This window comes from Cryptotermes secundus, unplaced genomic scaffold (assembly GCF_002891405.2).
Source record: "Cryptotermes secundus unplaced genomic scaffold, Csec_1.0 scaffold649, whole genome shotgun sequence".
In the NCBI taxonomy this organism is placed as follows: Eukaryota; Metazoa; Arthropoda; class Insecta; order Blattodea; family Kalotermitidae; genus Cryptotermes; species Cryptotermes secundus.
Genome location: NW_019738882.1, coordinates 346862 through 367123, shown reverse-complemented (window position 1 = coordinate 367123; position 20262 = coordinate 346862). Strand labels below are relative to the sequence as shown.

Genomic DNA, 20262 nt, shown 5'->3' with positions numbered 1-20262 from the left:
AGTGAAGATTCGTATTGTAATCTTCTGAGTTAAAACAGTATTGACCACTTGAAAACATAAGTAAGGAACATCGCCAAGCAGGAGGAATAATTTCCTTAAAACCGTTGAAACGATACCAAATTTTAAATTGGGTTACACATACAGACAGCATGGTCACNGTCGCTTGCAGATTTCTTATACTTTTTCTTCTACCCTGAAGATGGAGGCGATACGTTCCTCCGAAACGTCGGTTAACACCACATATACACGGTGCCAAATCCCAGAAGACTGCTTTCTTCAGCATGGTCACCTGTTCATGCATTCTTCCATATAATTAAGGCATGTTACGTAAAGGCGATGTCTGGAAGGCAACTTAGGCTAAAGGGCAACTTTGGGAGTTATTACTGTAATGCAAACTGTAAAACTTTTCCCTTCGGAGAGCTAGTGACGCCACACCGGTGCTGAAATATGAATTTTAAATGGTACAGATAAATAAAGTTTGAAGACTCAGTTCTGTGAATCATATGTCTTCTACCACGGCTAAATACATTACTTTGTAATAATTCATTCTACTACGATGTAGACATGGTAAGCAATCATGTAAATCAAAGAACTTCCGTTAATTCCCAACTTTGTCCAACTACGACATGCTCCACATTGTTCTACATCTACATCATCTACATTGACTACGCATGGCGTCATACCTAAGATGCAATAGCATATCCATGTATAATCCAAGCCAACGTAGTGACCCGTGGTGCTGTAGCAGATCGATAGTGCATCGTCTTTGATGTTTTGAGATCGATGGCGGTACACATGGTGGTTGTGTTACTTATAGTACAACTTTTTTAAACATTTATAAACTTTATTTATTTACTTTTTGTAAATTTACTTATTGGCGTGTCATTTTAACAAATGATTAATTTTAGTGTTGGCGTTATATTACCTTCAGCAGGTTTTAGTGAGAGATTTGGAGTTCCTGTTCCTAAACAATATTATGAAGTATTGGTAAGAGTAATATCGCATTCTGTCAGTACTGCGAAAATGCAATTTTCAAGTAACATGACTTAAAAATATGTGCTATTTCTGCAGGGGAAGCCACTCTTTCTATATGCATTAGAAGAATTTAATCGTATGCAGTGGGTTAAAAAGATCATACTTGTCGTTGATAATCCAGAGCATGTGCAAGGTTTGCTTGAAGAATCACATGCTAACAGGGAAAAAGTATCTGTTGTACAGGGAGAACACACACGTCATCGATCAATCCGAGCAGGGGTGCAAGCACTTCAAAGAAATGGTAAGATTATGAACATAGATCTACACGTGAACAAATGTAACAGAAAAATAAGCTGTTACAATAGTGAAGCCAATGTAAAATGAAACCAGATTATTAGGCAGTGTAGCATTTATTTCGTGATATGTGTTTTCAAACGTGAATTGTCAACAAAACAAGTAATATCCATTTATTATTAAAAACGTTGCCATTAAAAGTGTCAACGACAAGATGAACAGTTCACAATGCAGTAACAAATCTGTCTTCTGTCATATGCTGTACTCATGTAAATATTTTGAAGTCTGAAAAAGAAGCAAAACAAGTAAGGAGGTAAGAATATTTTTCATATTAAATTTTCACAGACAGCTTCAAGCTGATGGATAACATATATGAACTTAATTATTATGAGAGATATTTCATGTTTAATTTTTTATGTACCTTATTCTGATATTTGTTGTGTTATGTTTTGAGGAAGCAGACATGAATGTCATTTTCCAAGACTCTCTCTTTGTTGCTGCAATTTTTGTTATGTTCTTTGTATGCAGGCATACCTCTGTATTTGAAAGCAGTACATTCCTGAGATGACTCCAGATATCAGAATTCACAAATAATGTCATGATCTGGTAATACACATATGTCTGTATGCTTTTAATGAATTATATATTACTCTTCACAGCTCCTACACTTCCAAGTAACTATATTGCTGATGTCTCCTTTCTTTGGGAGACATGAGTGTGTGTGGAAAATACCAGTAAGGATGCAAAACTTAATGAGTTGTTGCCAATACAACAGCAGGGCAAGCTGGGATAGCTCATGCTGTGTAGTGCAGGGCTGCTGTAAATTACAACACATTCATATACACACTGTGTGTCAGATAAATACTTTTATAGTGATCAGAGAAAATTGGTTGTCTATTAAATGATGCTATAACAGCAGTATATTTTCTTGTTCTAGAGAGCAACTTGAAAGTGGTGATTGTTCATGATGCTGCACGCCCTCTTGTACCATCAGAATTGGTTGAGGAATTGGTGGTTGCAGCAGAAGCCCATGGTGTAGCTGGTGCCATTAGGCCCCTTGTCTCCACAGTCCTTCAAACCAACTCAGATGGGTTCCTGGACCACAGTCTGGATAGGTCCAAACATGTATCCAGCGAAACGCCACAAGCTTTCCAATTTGACATTCTGACATCTGCTTACAACAAGGTTTACCTCCTGATAGTCATGACACAGGGTGGAATAATTTTGAAAACGATATTAGATGATAATATTTGGGGGTGTTGACTGGATTCAGCATGCTTAGGGTGGTATCTAGTAGTGAGTTTTTGTAAATGTGAGAATGGTCCTTTTAATTCCATAAGAGCAGAAGATTTCTTGTAAGATTTGAGGTTTTTATGGTGGCGACTACGAAGAATGCTGTCTTCTGGGATGTGGCGCTGTGTAAGTCCTGTGTGAACCAACGTTTCCAAAGAATGTATGTCCTCCATCTTCAGGGTAGAAAAATCTGCGAGCGAGGGACTAGTGTGAACAGACTGCAGCCACCTGCTCACCCTGGTTCGTTGCTCACGGATTTTTCTGCCCTGATGATGGAGGTGATACGTTCCTCCGAAACATCGGTTCACACAAGAGTTACATGGCGCCACGTCCCAGAAGATGGCATTCTTCAGAAGATTGCTTGACCAACTGATGTACCATTAACTTTTCTAGAAAGATCCTTTATCGTGGAATTTTCTATAGTCAGGAAAGTGAGAATTTGCATCTGAATGTGAGGTCATACAGAAGGACCGTGAATAGAAAAGGAGCTGGGAATTAGTGGTGTGAATGCTCAAATTTTTAGTTGTTTCCATACTCAGAATTACTGGGTTTTGGACTTTGTCCATCTTCCAGTATTCGAGAAACCAGAAAACACAACCTTTGGAAACCGGATCTGTTTCTGTCCTCAGGTGAGGGGTGAAGGCATGTACTCTGTTGGGTCCCTTTGAAAGAGCTAACATCAATCACTGGACAACCCCTGTCAGAGTCAAAGTCATGTTATGACCGACCATCAGTCGGCCAGTCTGTCTTGCAATAAAGCACCCATTTGGAACTTAAGACCAGATCCTTATTACTGTCAGACAGATGCAGGTTTGTTGATGTGGGGTACTCTCTCTGAAGAGAGGATGGGTCTATCGTTTGCCAGAGTCACAGCCAACATTAATAAGTCTGTTGTAAGTATGTGCAATTTACATTTTACATGTTATTAAATGTATGGATATACAGGGAGATCGAGAGGTTGCGCACATCACACTAAGCAGTTATATTTTGCTGGTTTAATGCACAGACTACAAGACATGCATTTACTATTAATGTTTATACCCTTACATCTTAGAAATGCAAAATCAAATCATATTTTTACAACATATGCTCGAAATGGCTTTCCTGTTAAGCAGTGCACGCATGAGCTCTATTTACCATGTTTGAGGCCACTTTCTGGAGCACCTGTAAACTGATGCTGTTTATCACTGTCGTAATGTTCCTCTTGAGGTCATCCAGTGTCTGCAGATTGTTTTTATAGACAATTCCTTTGAGGTACCCCCAAAGGAAAAAAATCTGAGGGTGACAAATCGGGCGAACGCGGGAACCTCAATCCTTTTGAAATGACATGGTCACCGAAAAACTCGTGCAGGAACTGCATGGTTTCATTAAATGTGTGACATGTGGCACCGTCTTGCTGCAGCCAGCATTCATGTTCATCGATTTCAAGAAATGCAATAAACTGTTATGTCTTGGTACACTGGACTGTTCGCTGTTGTTTCAGAGAAAATTGGCCCACTATTTGACGACGTGATGCAGCACACCACACATCAATTTTCTGACAGTGCAAGGGCTTTTCATGTAACGTGGATTTTAAGATGACCAAATCCTATTGTTTTGACTGTTCACCTAGCCACTAAGGTGAAACCATGCTTCGTCAGAGAATAAAACCCGATCAAACTCTTCAATTCCGTGGCTGCCAACAAATGTCCGAAACCATCTACAGTACACTAAGCATTTTCCTTTATCCAGGTCCTTCAGTTCCTGCACACAGTGAACACGATATGCATGAAGGTGTGACTTCATCGCTTTCTGAGCACTTCCGTATGAAATCCCCGATTGCGCTGATAGTTTCCTCAGGCTTTTTGAAGGGGAATGCTGTAACATTTTCTCCGTGTCATCCAGTTTAGCCTCAGTCGAAATGGCCGGTCTCCCAGATCTCTTCCTATCTGAAACTGATCCACATTCCCGAAATCGGTTGATTATTCTTGTTATCGTCGAATCATTAGGAACTGCAGAATCCAGATCTTCCCGACGAAACTCGTCTGTGACGTGCATAAGAACGACTGGCGAAATAATGTTCCACAGTGAAAACTCATTCTTGGGAAAACAACATGTCTGTCACGCAATAAACAAAGCTATACTGCAGACATCGTATGACCGATACACGACAGATGGCATTTCTAGCCGTTAGTACTTCTACAGTACCATCTAGCGGTAGGAGATATAATTATATTAATTGCAGTACAATATAGCAACTTTTAGTTTGATGGCCACGACTTTTCGATCTCCATGTACAACATATAGAGGGCCTCTGTCAGTCCAGGCTCAGTACAGCAGATCATGCCCTATAGTTTGTAGCTCCTGCTACAATGTCAGTCTAGTTACATGAACAGAACCCCTGTCAGATTCACTGAGCTTTTTAATTACCTGAGGCCAGACTAATTTGGAGGGAGATAACAAGAAATCTGCAATAAGAATTGTGATAAGGCACGCACATGTGTGGAACTAGGATAGAGAAGGAGGTAGAAATTCATGCTATAAACCTAGCCAGGGGTTGTCCAGTGATTGAGGTTAAGTCTTTCTAAGGGACCCAACAGAGTAGGTGTTTATCCCCCACACCTGAGGGCTGAAATATTTTCTGAAATGTTGTGTTTTCCAGTTTCTAAAATACCAGATGATGGACAAAGTCCAAAAACCCAGTAATTCTGTGTGTTACCATCATCAGAACCCTTTAGAATCTACTTGCTTGCATACTGTTTAAACTTTTTTTAAAGATTTTGTCTGTACCTATATTGGTTGAAAGGAAATATTGTTCCCTCCTTGAAATGTAGTTGTAAGTGCCCTAATGAGAATACATCATGATGTCCTTAAGAATTATGTAAATTCCCAAGAATAAGCTCATGTTCATTATTCCCCTGATAGTTACAAAAATTTTTAAATATTTATATTTCTCTCCGAATAGCCATTCTTACTTTGTTTTTATGAATTGTCAAACTAAGACACAGATGTGTAAACATACTTCAAAAAATGCTTCTGCTTATCTTGTTAACCTTTTTCACGAAGTCTACACACCTCTGCACTTGTTAATTTATCAGTACAGTGTTATTTAAAGATATTATTCAGTAACATTAGTATCATTATTTATTTGTGTTCTCTGCTTTCTCTGATGTGTGTCTGACAGTCTTCAGAAATGCAATTTTGTGTGGGAGAGCTTGAAATAAAGACTGACACATGACTCCACATTGCACTGTGGACATTTGAACTTTGTCCTCATTACTTTTCATGGAACACGAACGTCTCTAAATTTGACTTCTTCCAAGTGTTCGCAGTGTCATACATCAAGTCAGGTCAGCTGGCTGTTGAAAGGGGTTTCTCTTCCCTGTGGAATTGCCAGTGCATATTTTGTTTGTTCTAGAATGCTCTGCTTGTATAGGCCAAGGCAATTCATTGGGCTTAGTTTCAGCTACTGATGTTACTTGATGGGACAGAATTTGTTGTGGATGAAATGGCACTGGTGCAGGTTTTTCTCCAAGTTTCTTCAAGTCTGATCTCTTACTCATTGAACCATTGCTCCATACTTAATCTATCACCACCTCCTGATGTGTGCACTAACCCCAAGTAGGCAGTGCATATGTCCTTATCAGATTTTAAGCTTGCGGCTTCATTGCTGACCTGACAACTGGCTGGTTGCAGAATAACGAAGCTAATTAAAGACTGAAATCTTACTTGTTCTGTGTGAGTGTCTCATTCTTTGGGAGGAACAGGGATTTGGGGTATTTGAGAAAAAAGTATGCAGAACATTTAGATATAGGGGTGTGATGAAGCAGGGGATTGGTGAAAATGACAGATGAGAATGTCATAATTTGTATTCTTCTCTTGGTACATTAGGAAGATTGAAATGGGTGGAATTTTTTTGTTGTATAGGGAAAACAAGAAATGTTTGTATAATATTTTGGATGGAGGATCTCATGGAAAAGGACCAGTAGAAAAACAAGTTGTGTAAACCATAAAATAATGTTAAAATTGGTTTTGGAGAAATAGTTTCTGAAGATGATCTTAGCATTCTTAACGAATAAAGCAATTTTATCGAGTTCAAAAGATCTTAGTTCAAATTCCAGTCAGAATTGGAAAATTATTCACTTAAAATTAATAATCTACTGGTAGTTATGTAATGTTGATAGCATGCTGTGTTCAGTGCAGTGACGAGGAGCTGGACACTGGGACAGAATGCTTGCAACTAGCTCTCACTCACACTGGAGTCCAGGCTAGACTCATTGAGGGGCCTCCTGACCTGTGGAAGGTGACTCACAAGAAGGATATTTATGCCGCTGTTGGCTGTCTGAGAGGCAAGTACATTAAGAAATTGAATTGTGATGAGGTTCTCTCAACAGCGACAGAAGATTACTGTCTTCTGGGATATGATGCTATGTATTCTAGCCTGAAATTTAAGGCAACAGGTTCAGCCTTACTAAAAAAAAAAAACTATAATTACATATATGTGTGAACCGTCATGTCTTACATTAAAGGAAGGACATAGCAGCATTAGAATGCTTGAGAATAGGGCAGCGAAGAGAATATTTGAATCTGAGGGAAGAAGTATTAGGGAACTGGAGGAAATTACATAATGAGGAGCTTTGTAACTTGTACTCCTCAGTAAATATAATTAGAATGATCAAAATAAGTAGGATGGGATAGGCAGAGCAGATAGAATGCATGGGAGACAAATGCATTCAAAGTTTTGGTAAGAAAACCTGAAGGAAAGAGACAGCTAGGAAGATTTAGACATATGTGGGGGGTAATATCAAAATGCATCTTAAAGAGATGGGACGAGAAAGTGTGGACTTACTCGTGTGGCTTAGGGTATAGACCAGTGGCAGGCTCTTGTGAACATGGTGATGAACTTTCAGAGCCCATAAAATACTGGAAACTTCCTGAGTGCTATGTGCACCTGTTGTATCTGTGAAGCTGAATGCAAGGATTTGTAGTAATGCTTGAAAACTGCAACTGTTAATCCCTCACAGATCTTGCCACCAGTTTTATTTGTCTGTAGTTCAGTTTTCAATTTTCTGGCTATATTATATTAAGGTGAAAAGTGTGGCCGCAGTGCAAGGGACTTAGTCCCACCCCACTAGCAATAAAGAAAATTATTAGTATTATTATTAATTTTAACTTGATTTTTATACAAGTATTTTATCACAGTTATGTGTTGTGAAGGACCTTTTTTATTACTCATTCAGAGAGAACAAACCAAGTTTGCATTATGTCTTCTGAAGAGAATGAAACCGTGAAGCTCTTGACAGAAACCCTTGAGTCTAAAGTGTCAATGGTGAAGAGTGTGGTAACATCTATGGATACAACCAGATTGACTTCTGGAGAAACTTTCAATACTGTAGTCTTCTTCCATCTGCATGAGATTGATCAAGACAATCAACTATTGGACTTTGAAGCTATGTTGGATGTAGATCATCAGGTAAGATTTTTTTTTTTCTTTTAAGTAGCAAGTTTAGAGTTCATGTACTTTATGGATGGTGGGTTCTTGTGAACATGATATTGAACCTTTGTGTTCCATAAAATGCTGAAAATTTCAGTGGCTGAGCAACTGTTTGCTTCTCAGGAAGGATGCAGCTCCATTATACTACATATAATAATTATCATATTAATCCTTGTCAAGCTGGAAGGTCATGGGTTCAAGTCCTGATGAGGTCCTTGGATTTTTTTCAGTTGACCTAATCCTTCCAGCTGCACTATGGCCCCGGGGTTCACTCAGCCTCTAACAGAAATGAGTACCAGGAATTAATTAAATAATTTTCGTGGGAAGTAAAGCATGGCTGGCACGTAAGGCTGACAACCTTACCGCCATCTTTGAGGTGATTGTCTAGATAATGTGGGACCCTCAGCGTCTCACAACCCAATGGGCCTTCATGGGCTGGTACAGGGATAGCTTTACTTTTTCACTTACAAACACAATAATAAATAAATTTAAATGTTTGTTTACATATGATTCTAAACTAATTTTAGGTCCAGTATAAGAATGCAACTATATAATCTGTGCGTTTTCCCTGCCATTAGGAAGGTCCAGGGAAACCAGGTGGGACTGAAATTAAACAGGACACATCAGCTGTTGGTCTTTGCCGATGATGTGAATCTACTGGGTGATAATGTAGATACCATAAAGAAAAACACACAAACTTTAATTGACGCAATTAAAGAGGTTGGTCTAGAAGTAAACACAGAAAACTAAGTATATGTTGCTGTCTTGTCACCAAAATGCAGGGCAAAATCATGACATAAATATAGGAAGCAGATGTTTTGAAAATGTGGCACAGTTCCGATATTTTGGAACGACGATAACAAATCAGAAATCAAAACCTGATTCAGGAGGAAATTAAGAGGAGATTGAACTCGGGGTAATGCTGGCTACCATTCAGTCCAGAACTTTTTGTCTTCCCGTCTGCTGTCCAAAAACAAAAATTAGAATATACAAAACTATAATTTTGCTTGTGGTTCTGTATGGGTGTGAAACTTGGTCTCTGACATTAAGGGATGAACAAAGACTGAGGGTCTTTGAGAACAGGGTGTTGAGGAGAATATTTGGACCGAAGAGAGATGAAGTGACAGGAGGTTGGAGAAAACTGCATAATGAGGAGCTTCATAACTTGTACTCTTCTCCAAGTATAATTAGAATGATCAAGTCAAGGAGGATGAGGTGGGCAGGTCATGTAGCACGAACGGGAGAGACGAGGAATGCATATAGTATATTGGTGGGAAAGCCAGAAGGGAAGAGACCACAGGGAAGACCAAGGTGCAGGTGGCTGGACAATATTAGAATGGATCTTAGAGAGAGAGGGTGGGATGGTATGGATTGGATATATCTGGCTCAGGATAGGGACCAGTGGAGGGCTCTTGTGAACACAGTAATGAACCTTCGGGTTCCATAAAATGCTGGGAAATTCTTGGGTAGCTGCAGAATTGGTGGCTCCTCCAGAAGGGCTCAGCTTCATGAATAAGTAAGTAATATAAAGGTGATTAGAAAAGTGACTGAATTCTATCATATATTTTTTTCATTTCATTTTATTTTGTAACACACTATATAGGAGTAATATATGGATCCATATGTAATTCACAATTCAGTGGTAATAAGACTTGTTATTGTATTGTCTGAGGATGGCTCTATGAGCTGGAACATGTAGCAACATCGTATTCTAGACCAATAAATCTCAATTGTACACAATAAACTGTAAGTGATTAAGTAAAGGTATTCCTGTAACAGGCTGTGGAGGCCCGTAGGGTTGTGAGATGTTGAGGTTCCCACATTTTCTAGACAGTCGGCTCATAGATGACGGCAAGGTTGTCAGCCCTATGTGCCGCCCACCCTTTAGCCACAAGAATATTCCTGGTACTCATTTCTGTTAGAGGCTGAGTCGACCCCAGGGCCATAGTGTGGCTGGAAGGATTAGGTCAATTGAAAACGATCCAATGACCTCATCGGGACTTGAACCCGCGACCTTCCAGCTTGTAGCATAGTGCCTCAACCAACTATGCTACGTGAGTTATTTGGTGAATTATTGTGTTTGACAAAAATTAATATGATAATTTATATATACGAAGGTCGTACCGAAAGTCATGAGCAACTTTTTTTTGCATGCAACCTGGGAACAGCAGACGAAAGAGAATACAGTGGTAGGTGGAATCAGCTGTTTTGTTAACCTTGAGTGTCTTGTGACGTCAGTAACTTGCATCATGTGACCAGTATCACTCCAAACAAAATGGCCGATAACGATATGTCATTTCGCCAGTGTGCTCTCATCGAATTTCTTGTGAAAGAGGAAATCCCTGCTGCAGAAATTCACCAGAGACTTCAGTGTGCTTATGGAAGTGTGTGCATGGGTGCAAGCAGTGTTCGAAGATGGGCGAAACATTTTAAAGATGGGAACACCAGCATCGAAGATGAACCTCGGAGCGGTCGTCCTCAAACAGCCTCAACTGAATGCAAGAAGGATAGAGTGGATGAGATCATTCAAGATGACAGGCGCATGACTGTGGACACAATAGCCCAAAAACTTGGAATAGGGCACAGTGCAGTACAGGAGATGACTGAAAGTTTGGGTTATAGGAAAGTTTGTGCTTGTTGGGTCCCGCGGTTATTGACCGAAGACCACAAAGGTCAGTGAAAAGCCATCACCTCAGAACTGCTACAGAGATATCGACATGAGGGCGATGATTTTTTGCTCTGTATTGTGACAGGTGACGAAAGCTGGTTTCACCATTTCAAGCCTGAAACGAAACGGCAGAATATGGAATATGAAATGGCACCATTTGCATTCTCCATCAAAAAAGAAGGGAAAAACAGTGCCATCAGCTGCGAAGGTGATGGGCACAGTCTTCTGGGATGCAGAGGGGTTTATTCTGGCCGAATTCCTGAAATCTGGGCAAACCATCAATGTTGCTCGTTGTGTCCAGATGCTGCAGAAGCTCCATCGTGCATTGCACGATAAACGCCCGGAACGAAACATCATCATCCTGCATGACGATGCTCGCCTCACATCAGAAGCATCAGAAGATGGGGGGGGCGAACTTCTACCACACCCCTCCTATAGCCCTGATCTGGCACCCTCTGACTACCATCTTTTCGGATTTGTGAAGGATCAGCTGCACTGACAACGTTTTGAGACAAGGGAGGCAATTCAGAAAGCAGTGCATCAGTATCTTCGGATGGTTGGAACAGAATTTTACAGAAGGGGAATTTTCAGACTCCCGGAACGCTGGGAGAAATGTGCACAAAGAAGTGGCGATTATGTGGAAAAATAAAGAAAGGTCTGTAGATTGAGGTTGTGTATTTGATTTGTCAATAATAAAGCATGTTACATTACAAAAAATTGTTGCTCATGACTTTCAGTACGACCATTGTGTGTGTGTGTGTGTGTGTGTATATATGTAACTGTCTTAACTTAAATGTGTTGATGTAAGTTCTGAAGCTTTTGCAGTGCATTAAGTTGATGAAATTTTCTCAGGCTATCAGCTATATCAGTTGGTTAAAAATTACCGATGTTTCAGAGACCGTCTGTGTCTCCATCATCAGGGGGTTATGCAAGACCCTGATGATGGGGACAAATGGTTCCTGAAATGTTGGTAATTTTGAACCAGTTAACATGGCTGATAGTCCAAGATTTTATTAAATATGTTGTTACTGACACATTTTGATTGCTCCAGGGCTCCTACAACTGTAAATCTGGCCCTGACTAATTCATAAGGTTGCTTTGAACTTCATAGCCAGATACATGTTTTTGTCCGAATAACAATGAGCATGAAGTTAGTAACACAAATTTAATTTGCTTTATCCCTAGGGTCTAATAATCCATGTGATAGAACACACAAGTGCAGATGGCATGCAAAGTATGTCAGTGTATGATCTGCATAGAAGTGGACGAAATATGGCGAAACACTATGAAAAGTTGCAAAAGGGAGTTGTTGTTATTCATTGTCTGACTCCTGGGGAAGATAGACGATTGGCTGACCTGGTATCAAGCCTTATCCTCTCTGATGCAAGCACATTCTCTGGCCAGACTCTCTTTCTTTGAAGCAGTTTGCTACACTTGGTGAGTGGTACACTGTTATTCTCAGCATAGATTATAGAACGTTAGAAACTTGTACTAATTCATGTCCATAACAGATGTTCTTCATGTAGTGTAGAAATTTTGTTCCAAGAAGCTCTGTTTCAAATTTACTTCATGAAACAACATTCTGTCTTAAGTACAATGACAGTTTGATATGTCATGTGCAGTATTTTTTATAACAGTTTGTACTGTGCACATAATTTAATATATAATATTTGACTGTTGTAGCTTCAGTTAAAGAGGTTAATTTAGAAGTTAAAACAGAGAGACTAAGTATGAAGAAAGTCGTCTTCTGGGTTTAGGCGCCGTGGGAAATCTTGAGGACCGAATAGTTTTTGTCATTAGTGAACAAAGAAATTTAGGTCCACCAGATAATTTAGCGATAAGGGATGAAGAAAGCAATGAAGAAGGAAGTTACGAGTCTATGGTATTGTTTATAAATGAGGAAGCCTTGAGTAAGAGTCCCCTGATTAGGGTTAAATTTGGCAATGACTTGACAATGATGGCAATTATAGACTCCGAAAGTGAGATTAACCTAATATCACAAGAAGCTTGTGAATTTATTGACGCTGCCAGTGCAAGGGGTTAGTTTAGTAACTGCTTTTGGGAAACGATCCAAGAAAATCAAGTTACAAACTTTGCTGGAATTTAATGTAGGGAATGACAACTTTGGCCGTGTTTTTAGTTTCCCCACTACTTACTAATGAACTGATAGTGGGATGTAATTTTTTGAAAGAATATAAGATGCAATTGTGTTTTGATGTTGAGGCGTTGGAGTATGTAAGGGAAGGGGAGAGGCAGAGTTGTAAGTTTGAACCCGAAGGGGCTGTTGAGAACAAAGAAACAGAATTGGCAGAGGCTAGTATTGTTAAAGGGACTGCTGACGAGGAAACACCCTATGCAGATATGAGTTTCACGGAAGCGAAGGCTGCTAGCATAACTACAGCAAGGAACGGGAGATTAGATAAGCCACACCCGCAACTGGAGAAGGAAAGCATGAAGTTAGAAACGTCGGCCAAAACGAAGAATACACGGCGCCTAAACCCAGAAGACGACATTCTTCATAGTCATCGCCGTGAAAACTTCAAAACTTACAGAGAGACTAAGTATTTGTTAATGTCTCATCACTGGAATGCAGAACATAATGATCTATAAAGACAGTGAATAAATCCAACAAGAATGGGCCAGAGTTCAAACATGTGGGAACAGCCGGTGAGAAATGAATACTGCATTCATGATAGAACTAAAAGCACATTAAACTTTGGCAATGTTTGCTGTAATTCAGTTTAGGATATCTTGTCTTGCCACTGACTGTCTAAAAATGGAAGAGTTATAACATACAGAACTATAGTTTTAGCTGTTGTTTTGAATGGGTGTGAAATTTTCTGCCTGATATTAAGAGATAAACGTGGAAAGAGGGCGTTTAAGATAATGCTGAGGAGAAAATTTTGATCTAAAAGGAAGTGACGGTGACTGGAGAAAATTACATCATGAGGTAAAAGGTAAAGCTGTCCCTGTAAACAGGCTGTGGAGGCCCATGGGGTTGTGAGATGTTGAAGCTCCCACATTTTCTAGCCATTCGGCTCACAGATGGCAGTAAGGTTGTGAGCATTATGTGCCAGCCACCCTTTACCCCCAGTAAGATTATTGGTACTCATTTCTGTTAGAGGCTGAGTCAACCCCAGGGCCATAGTGCAGGTGGAAGAATTAGGTCAATTGAAAAATCCAGTGACCTCATTGGGACTTTTCAGCTTGTAGCATAGTGCCTCAACTAACTATGCCACCATGTGCCCTTTACATAATGAGGGACTTTTATAATTTGTACTCTACACCAGTTATTAGGATAATTAAATCAAGGATGGAATGGGTGGTTATTCCATGCTGTAGTTCAGGCTGTTAGTTGTTAGCTTCCCACTGCGGCAGCCTGGATTTGATCCCAGGTCAGCTTATGTGGGATCTATGGTGGACAAAGCAGAACTGGAGCAGGTTTTCTCCAAGTACTTTGATTTCCCCTAATAATTATTCTTCCATCAACTGCTCCAGATTCAGTAATCATGCTATGATCCGATGCTATATAGTCTCAATACTGAGAGAATCTTTAAATAACCAATTTGAAACTTGAGATGGGTGGAACATGTAGCAATCACAGTTTTTTGGACAATCATTGCTGCAAGTAGACACTCACTCTTACAGCACTTGTTCAGTTTTTGGCTCTGATAACCTATAATCATGTAGTGAACACCCTTTCAAAATACTTAATAAAGTCTGTTTACGCCTTAACTATCTATGTTTGAATGAAACTGATCTACCATTTTTTAGAGTATTTCACTCTAGTCCTGGATATGTGTGAAACTGATGTTTCACAGAAATTCTTAAGAGAAAGTAAGGTAAAAGTAAAGCTGTCCCTGTCACAGGCCATGAAGCCCATATGGGTGTAAGAGATCAAGGCTCCCACATCTTCTAGACAGTCAGCTCATAGATGGCAGTAAGATTGTTAGCCTTACATGCCGGCCACCCTTTACCCCTAGGAAAATTCCTGGTACTCATTTCTGTTAGATACTGAGTCGACCCCAGGGCCATAGTGCAGCTGGAAATATTACGTCAATTGAAAATCCAGTGACCTCATCAGGATTTGATCCTGCGACCTCCAGCTTGTAGCATAGTGCCTTAACCAACTATGCTACTGTGTGCCCCTTAGAGAAAGTATAAAAACAAATTTATTTTTAATTTACAATACAGCAATACCTCGCAGAGTCTGGGTAATTGGTTCTGCCAATATCCTGGACAGTTTGAAACTAGACCAATTGAGGAACTAAATACATACACAAAATGGTAATTTGTTCCAAAAAAATCTCCGTTTTTCAATAAATAAAACACGATTAATAAATTCAAATGTTTTTATTAGAAATAATTTTAAAAAATTCATGTTTTTCGCAATTCATTTTTTATTCTCTAAAAATTGTAATATTGATGTCTGCACATTTTTATTCTTTGACCTTTTCTCTTCATACATTTCTTTGTAGCAACGAATTGCATTGTTTATCATTTGACGAATTGTAAGGCTACGTTCAATATTGATATCAGCTTCCATAATATGCTCTGACAAGATTTCAACCATTCCTGTAATTTGATAGTTGTTCAGCTGTTAATTCTCATGCAGGCACTTCAACACAGTTGTCGTTTTCTAAGTTGTCCTCCCATTCTTCATAAGCCCGTTGTTCGTCTGTGTTAATAAGTGTTTCATTATGTAGTTCATTAGTGTTTGATTTGATGCACTCAATTATGTTGACGGAATCTAACTCACTGAAACCAAGTTGCTGTCCAATTTCCACTATGTTATTAGTGATTTCAGCAAAATTAGTTTCAAAACCAATGAAATCATTTTCACAATGTGGTATGATATGTTTCCATGCTGCCCCCATATTGCTTGCCGTTAACTCATGCCATGCTTCGCCTATATTTTCGATAACGTTTCCAATGTTGTAGTTCTTCCAAAATTCTGTTAAAGTAGTGCTCTCTCCACCTCCTCCAGCGATAGCTGTCAGGGCTCAAGAACGAACGACCCGAGCATAGGTACATACATATACAATGGGGAACCCAAGAAAAAATTGAAATATGTATCGTATCGCATAACTTTAAAACCACATAAAGAGACTTGACTGTATAAAGGGGGAGAAACTGATCATTTATGTATTAAAAATAATTTTGTGTATTATTTTAGAATTTATTTTTATTTTGCTCAATTAAAATTTAGTTTTATTTGAAATTTTCCAACCGGACTATAGTGAATCTGGACTATGCAAGGTATTGCTGTATTTTTATAGTATTAAACCAGCAGTTATGTATAATGTTGCATCTTGTTTGTGTAAAACTCAACAGTTTCACAAAATATTTGTCACACGACTATCATGAGGTATGCTCAGCATACAGTTTCAGTAGTTCCGTTTAGCTTTATGTGTTAATTTCACCTGATGGTGGTTATCTGACCAAAGCATGTCATGAAGCTGACTGTATCTTACATAAATTAAGTTTATGTGATGATATATTGTGAAGACTATAAATTAAGACAGCAACTTGCTCAGTTTCAGGTCATCTGAACAGTAACAGATGTACAACAGTTGCTCCACACAATACTCACATATGTAACCAGGTATATGTCTGTGTTTTGATGTTGACAGATACTGAATCCACAATTATACTACAGCTCAGTATAAAGCGAGTATTATGCTCAAATGTTGAGATATGTAATTACATATATTTTTAAGTGTTGTACAGCAGACATAAAATGAGTGTACTATCTAGTGTTATTTACTCTTGACACATCTATTTTTGAATGCTTATTTATTTTGGATCAGTATTTATTCTTGGTTTCCAAGTGCTCTAAGATAAAATGATGACAAGATCTGCCCCTAACAAAGGACATGTTTTATTCTTAAATGTTTTCAGAAATTCTTGTGTGACTTGTATATTGGGTCAATATTTTATCTATGCATTATGAAAAGGGCAACCAACAATGTGGCATTTGAAGGAAGTCTGCTTTATTTATAGTGACTGACTGATATATTCTCATATTCCTTAATTCTTATGTCAGTAATGTTCAAATCTTACCAGTATTACTGATTACTAATGAAGTGGACAAATTTATTTATGTATTTGTTTGGGTAGTGAAGTAAAGTCAAAAGGGAGAATCAACATAGAGATCAGTAGAAGAATACAAAACAGTTCTGAATTTTATCACACTAAAAATAAACATGTAACAAAGTCTTAAAATGGAGCAAAACAGCAATTCATAAAGTATACTTTAAATCTGTACGAACATATGTGGACACTTCTGGAGAACCAAAATCGAAGCAATGGATATGGAAAATTTAGAAGTATCAAGGGAAAAACAAGAGTGTATAGAATCAGAAAATAAATTCTTCAAGAAAGTGTTGGAGTTCAAGATTTGTTAACACAGAGGAGAAATGATTACAACAGTTTGGCCGTCTGCAAAGGATGGACAGAACAAGGATACCAAGTGGGGTAGTAGATATAAAGAACAGAGACCTGTGGTTTAGCCAGGTATTGGAAAGGAGTGAGAAGAAAGGAAAAAACTGGCAAGAAATTGAAAATGAAAGATTGTGAGGGAGAGAGAGAGATCGGCAACAATGCTAAAAGAAGTATCGTGGATATTACAACCAGTATATTGACACAAAGTTGAGATTTAGGAAAGCTGCTAAAGAAGTAGAATATTGTGCGGTGTGACTTCTTAAAATCAGAGTTTGCAAGATGAATTGCCCAGACTTTATGAAATAATACTTTTAAAACTATGAGCCACTAAGCCATTACCTATGTGGATCTGGAATACCCTACTCAGCAGCTTTTATTTACTTAAATTTAGGTAAATTTTTCTCAGAATCCTCTTTGATAGATCTGCTTATTTCTTTTATACTTATTCTTTATTTATTTTGGTTGAGGTGTTGTTACATGATGGAACCACAATCATGTAATAATTTTTCCTCCATCAAGTTTTTAATACTGAGGACATCAGTAATTGTATTTTAAATGTTCCTGGGAAGTCAGACAAAATCTGACAGAAATATATTTTAATCTATTTATGAAAATGTTCACTTCACCCCATGTTTCAACAGAATTTTGCTGGGTGTTTAATTGTGCATAAAAGTCATTAAGCAATTTGCTTACTGTGAATATAATACAGTAAAATCTTATATTTTTTAGTGGTTTTCGAGGTATAGTCCTTGCAGGTAAATGCAGATCAATTATAATTAATTTTATGTCCTTTATCTTGCTGATATATATTTGAAGTATGCAGAAATTATTTCTTCATATGTTGATGTACATTATAGTGTACTGTCTCCTGTTTGCTGTCCTGATAACACGGAAATTTCTCTTCTGCAGCGGGAGTGATCTGAAAAGCTTCTTAGATATGAAGAAGGTCTGTACATGGTACCATGTGTACAAATATTCAGCTTCCCAGCTTCAATATATTTTCAGATAAATTTACATCATATACCCAATAGTATCATTTGCAGGAAAATGCAATTAAACTTAAATTCATATTTAATCAACTACAGTTGCACCTCTCTTGCTTTAATACATTCCTGCATAATAAAATCATCTTGGTCATTAACATCTTCCAGCTGTTTCTTGAAGTTCCTCTTTGTCTTATGATATACTTTATAGCAATAAAAAAATTGCTTTCTCTGCTTGTCACAAGTCTTCCTCAGACTTCTGTTGCACTATGATCCTGGATAAATTTTTAACTTCTGCTACATCCCTTACCTCTTACAATCATCTACCAGCATTTCTTTTAATAAGCACTTCCTGTAGTTCTTAGTGGAGATGACTCAGTCTTAGATCGTTAGGGCAAATTGTGTTGAGGTGTCCCTTTTAGCCATTCATTACAAATATTTTTATCAACTGTCTCTTGATCAGCTGATGATGATCCTCATGTACTTTGTTTCATGAACTGTATTTCATTCTTACCGGAGTGATCCTCATTTTATAACAGGATCACATATCTGTAATGGTGTAAACCCTGTATCAGCTTTACAGACAAATTCAAACATCTGGTTTTCTTTACCTTGTAAAAGTACTGTCTCAGGTTATTTGGCAATATCTGAGACATGATATATCCACAGTGCCAATTCCACCATGTTCTGCTGATAAAGTAATGTGCTGTAGGGCAAGCACACAGTACTGAGTCATGCTAACATGTATAATTCTAGCAAGTTGTCTATTTAACCATTTTATGATCCCACATGAGTATGCTGAAATAGAGATAGTGTTTGTGTTCATTGCTCTGGTTTTATTTATGTTCAGCCAAATCTTTAGTGCAATATTAATTCTGCATTGTAAAACAGCTTTCAGCATATTCTTAATCTTACTGTGATTGATACTGCATATCTGCAGAAATCTAAGGTACAAAGTTGTGTATGTCTATTAAGTCTTCATTCATCTCATTATTTTTCAGTGTAAATACTGTATATACATTAGTCTTCATTAATGTCCTTCCTCATATTGTACCAGCTTACCTTTACATATTGTAAAGTTAATTTGAATAGATTTGCTGCACTTTGTAATTATATTCAGAAATTTGCAAGTTGCTCCTCTGAAATTGGATACCACTTGAGATCCACATAAAAGTGAGAACTGATTTTATAGTTTTCTAAATTAGGGAATTTAATATTGAATCTATAATTTATATCATTCAGTATACAGCTGAATTACAGTTTTGGTGAGTGCAAGACCAGAGAGCACTCAGTGGATGATGGCCTTGAAGGATACATATTCTTATTTTCAGGATCCTGGATTAACTCATTTCCTTCCCATCAGATAAGAAGAGAACTGTTAACCACTGTGATACAGTATACTTGAAAAAGTTGATATAATAAGATAGCAAATCTTGTAGATATCCACATATGTAAGGTTATCATCACATACAAAATCCAAAGCTTTCTTATTGTCTATAGAGGCCATCTGAAATTCTTTTCTTTATTAACCCTTTGACTGCCTAGACTGCTGAGCAGTAAATGTAGTTACACAGGAAACCCCACAATAATTTCAAAGATGACCTTCAAACTATCACAGGTGTGAAAGCCTGTTCCTTTCTGTTTTTTTTTTTATATATAAAGACAGGACTGGACTAGTTAAAGTACAGAGCTAGACTATCGTGAGCTTTAGAGGTGAAACTCTATTAAGCTTGGTACAGTTTCAGTGGTTATTCTTTTTATTTTTATATTAAAGTAGTGGCTCCTGTTTTGGCTTCTTATTTGACTATGTTTGTGCTTTGGCCTGGACTCTCCTTGTTGCCAATGGTGGTTGGTGTAAGTTCATGCGCATTTTACATTCTTATCTTAGCTGCACTGATGAAGGATCCAAGTATGTTAACATCACTTGGGTTCATGTTGATTAGAATCATGTCCACTTTCAGGGGAAGCGTGTTCCATCTTTTTAGCAATCCTTTGGTAAGGTTCTTCCTTTCTTTTGTGAATCTTTGACATTGCCAATAGATGTGGTCTGGGGTTTCGTCAGATGTTTCGCATATGGCACGATATTAAAACGTGCTAGACTATGCGCCAGGGCTCTGTGGCCACTTCAGAGA

General features: G+C 38.2%; 1 protein-coding gene across 1 annotated transcript; it reads left to right on the top strand.

Annotated features, from left to right (window-relative positions):
- The first annotated feature begins 778 nt into the window (after positions 1-778).
- Positions 779-19627, top strand: LOC111871225 (D-ribitol-5-phosphate cytidylyltransferase). The gene is made up of 7 exons (XM_023864171.2): positions 779-987; positions 1072-1276; positions 2207-2454; positions 6740-6890; positions 7782-8014; positions 11889-12140; positions 16241-19627. Exons 1-6 carry the CDS (start codon positions 895-897, stop codon positions 12120-12122), a joined length of 1164 nt encoding a protein of 387 aa, XP_023719939.1. The 5' UTR covers positions 779-894; the 3' UTR covers positions 12123-12140; positions 16241-19627.
- The last annotated feature ends 635 nt before the right edge of the window (positions 19628-20262 follow it).

Coding starts and splice junctions, on each gene's coding strand:
- LOC111871225 (XM_023864171.2), top strand. CDS start 895: ATGATTAATTTTAGTGTTGGCGTTATATTACCTTCAGCAGGTTTTAGT. Junction 1,277..2,206: donor GCAAGCACTTCAAAGAAATG/GTAAGATTATGA, acceptor TTCTTGTTCTAG/AGAGCAACTTGAAAGTGGTG. Junction 2,455..6,739: donor TGACATCTGCTTACAACAAG/GTTTACCTCCTG, acceptor TGCTGTGTTCAG/TGCAGTGACGAGGAGCTGGA.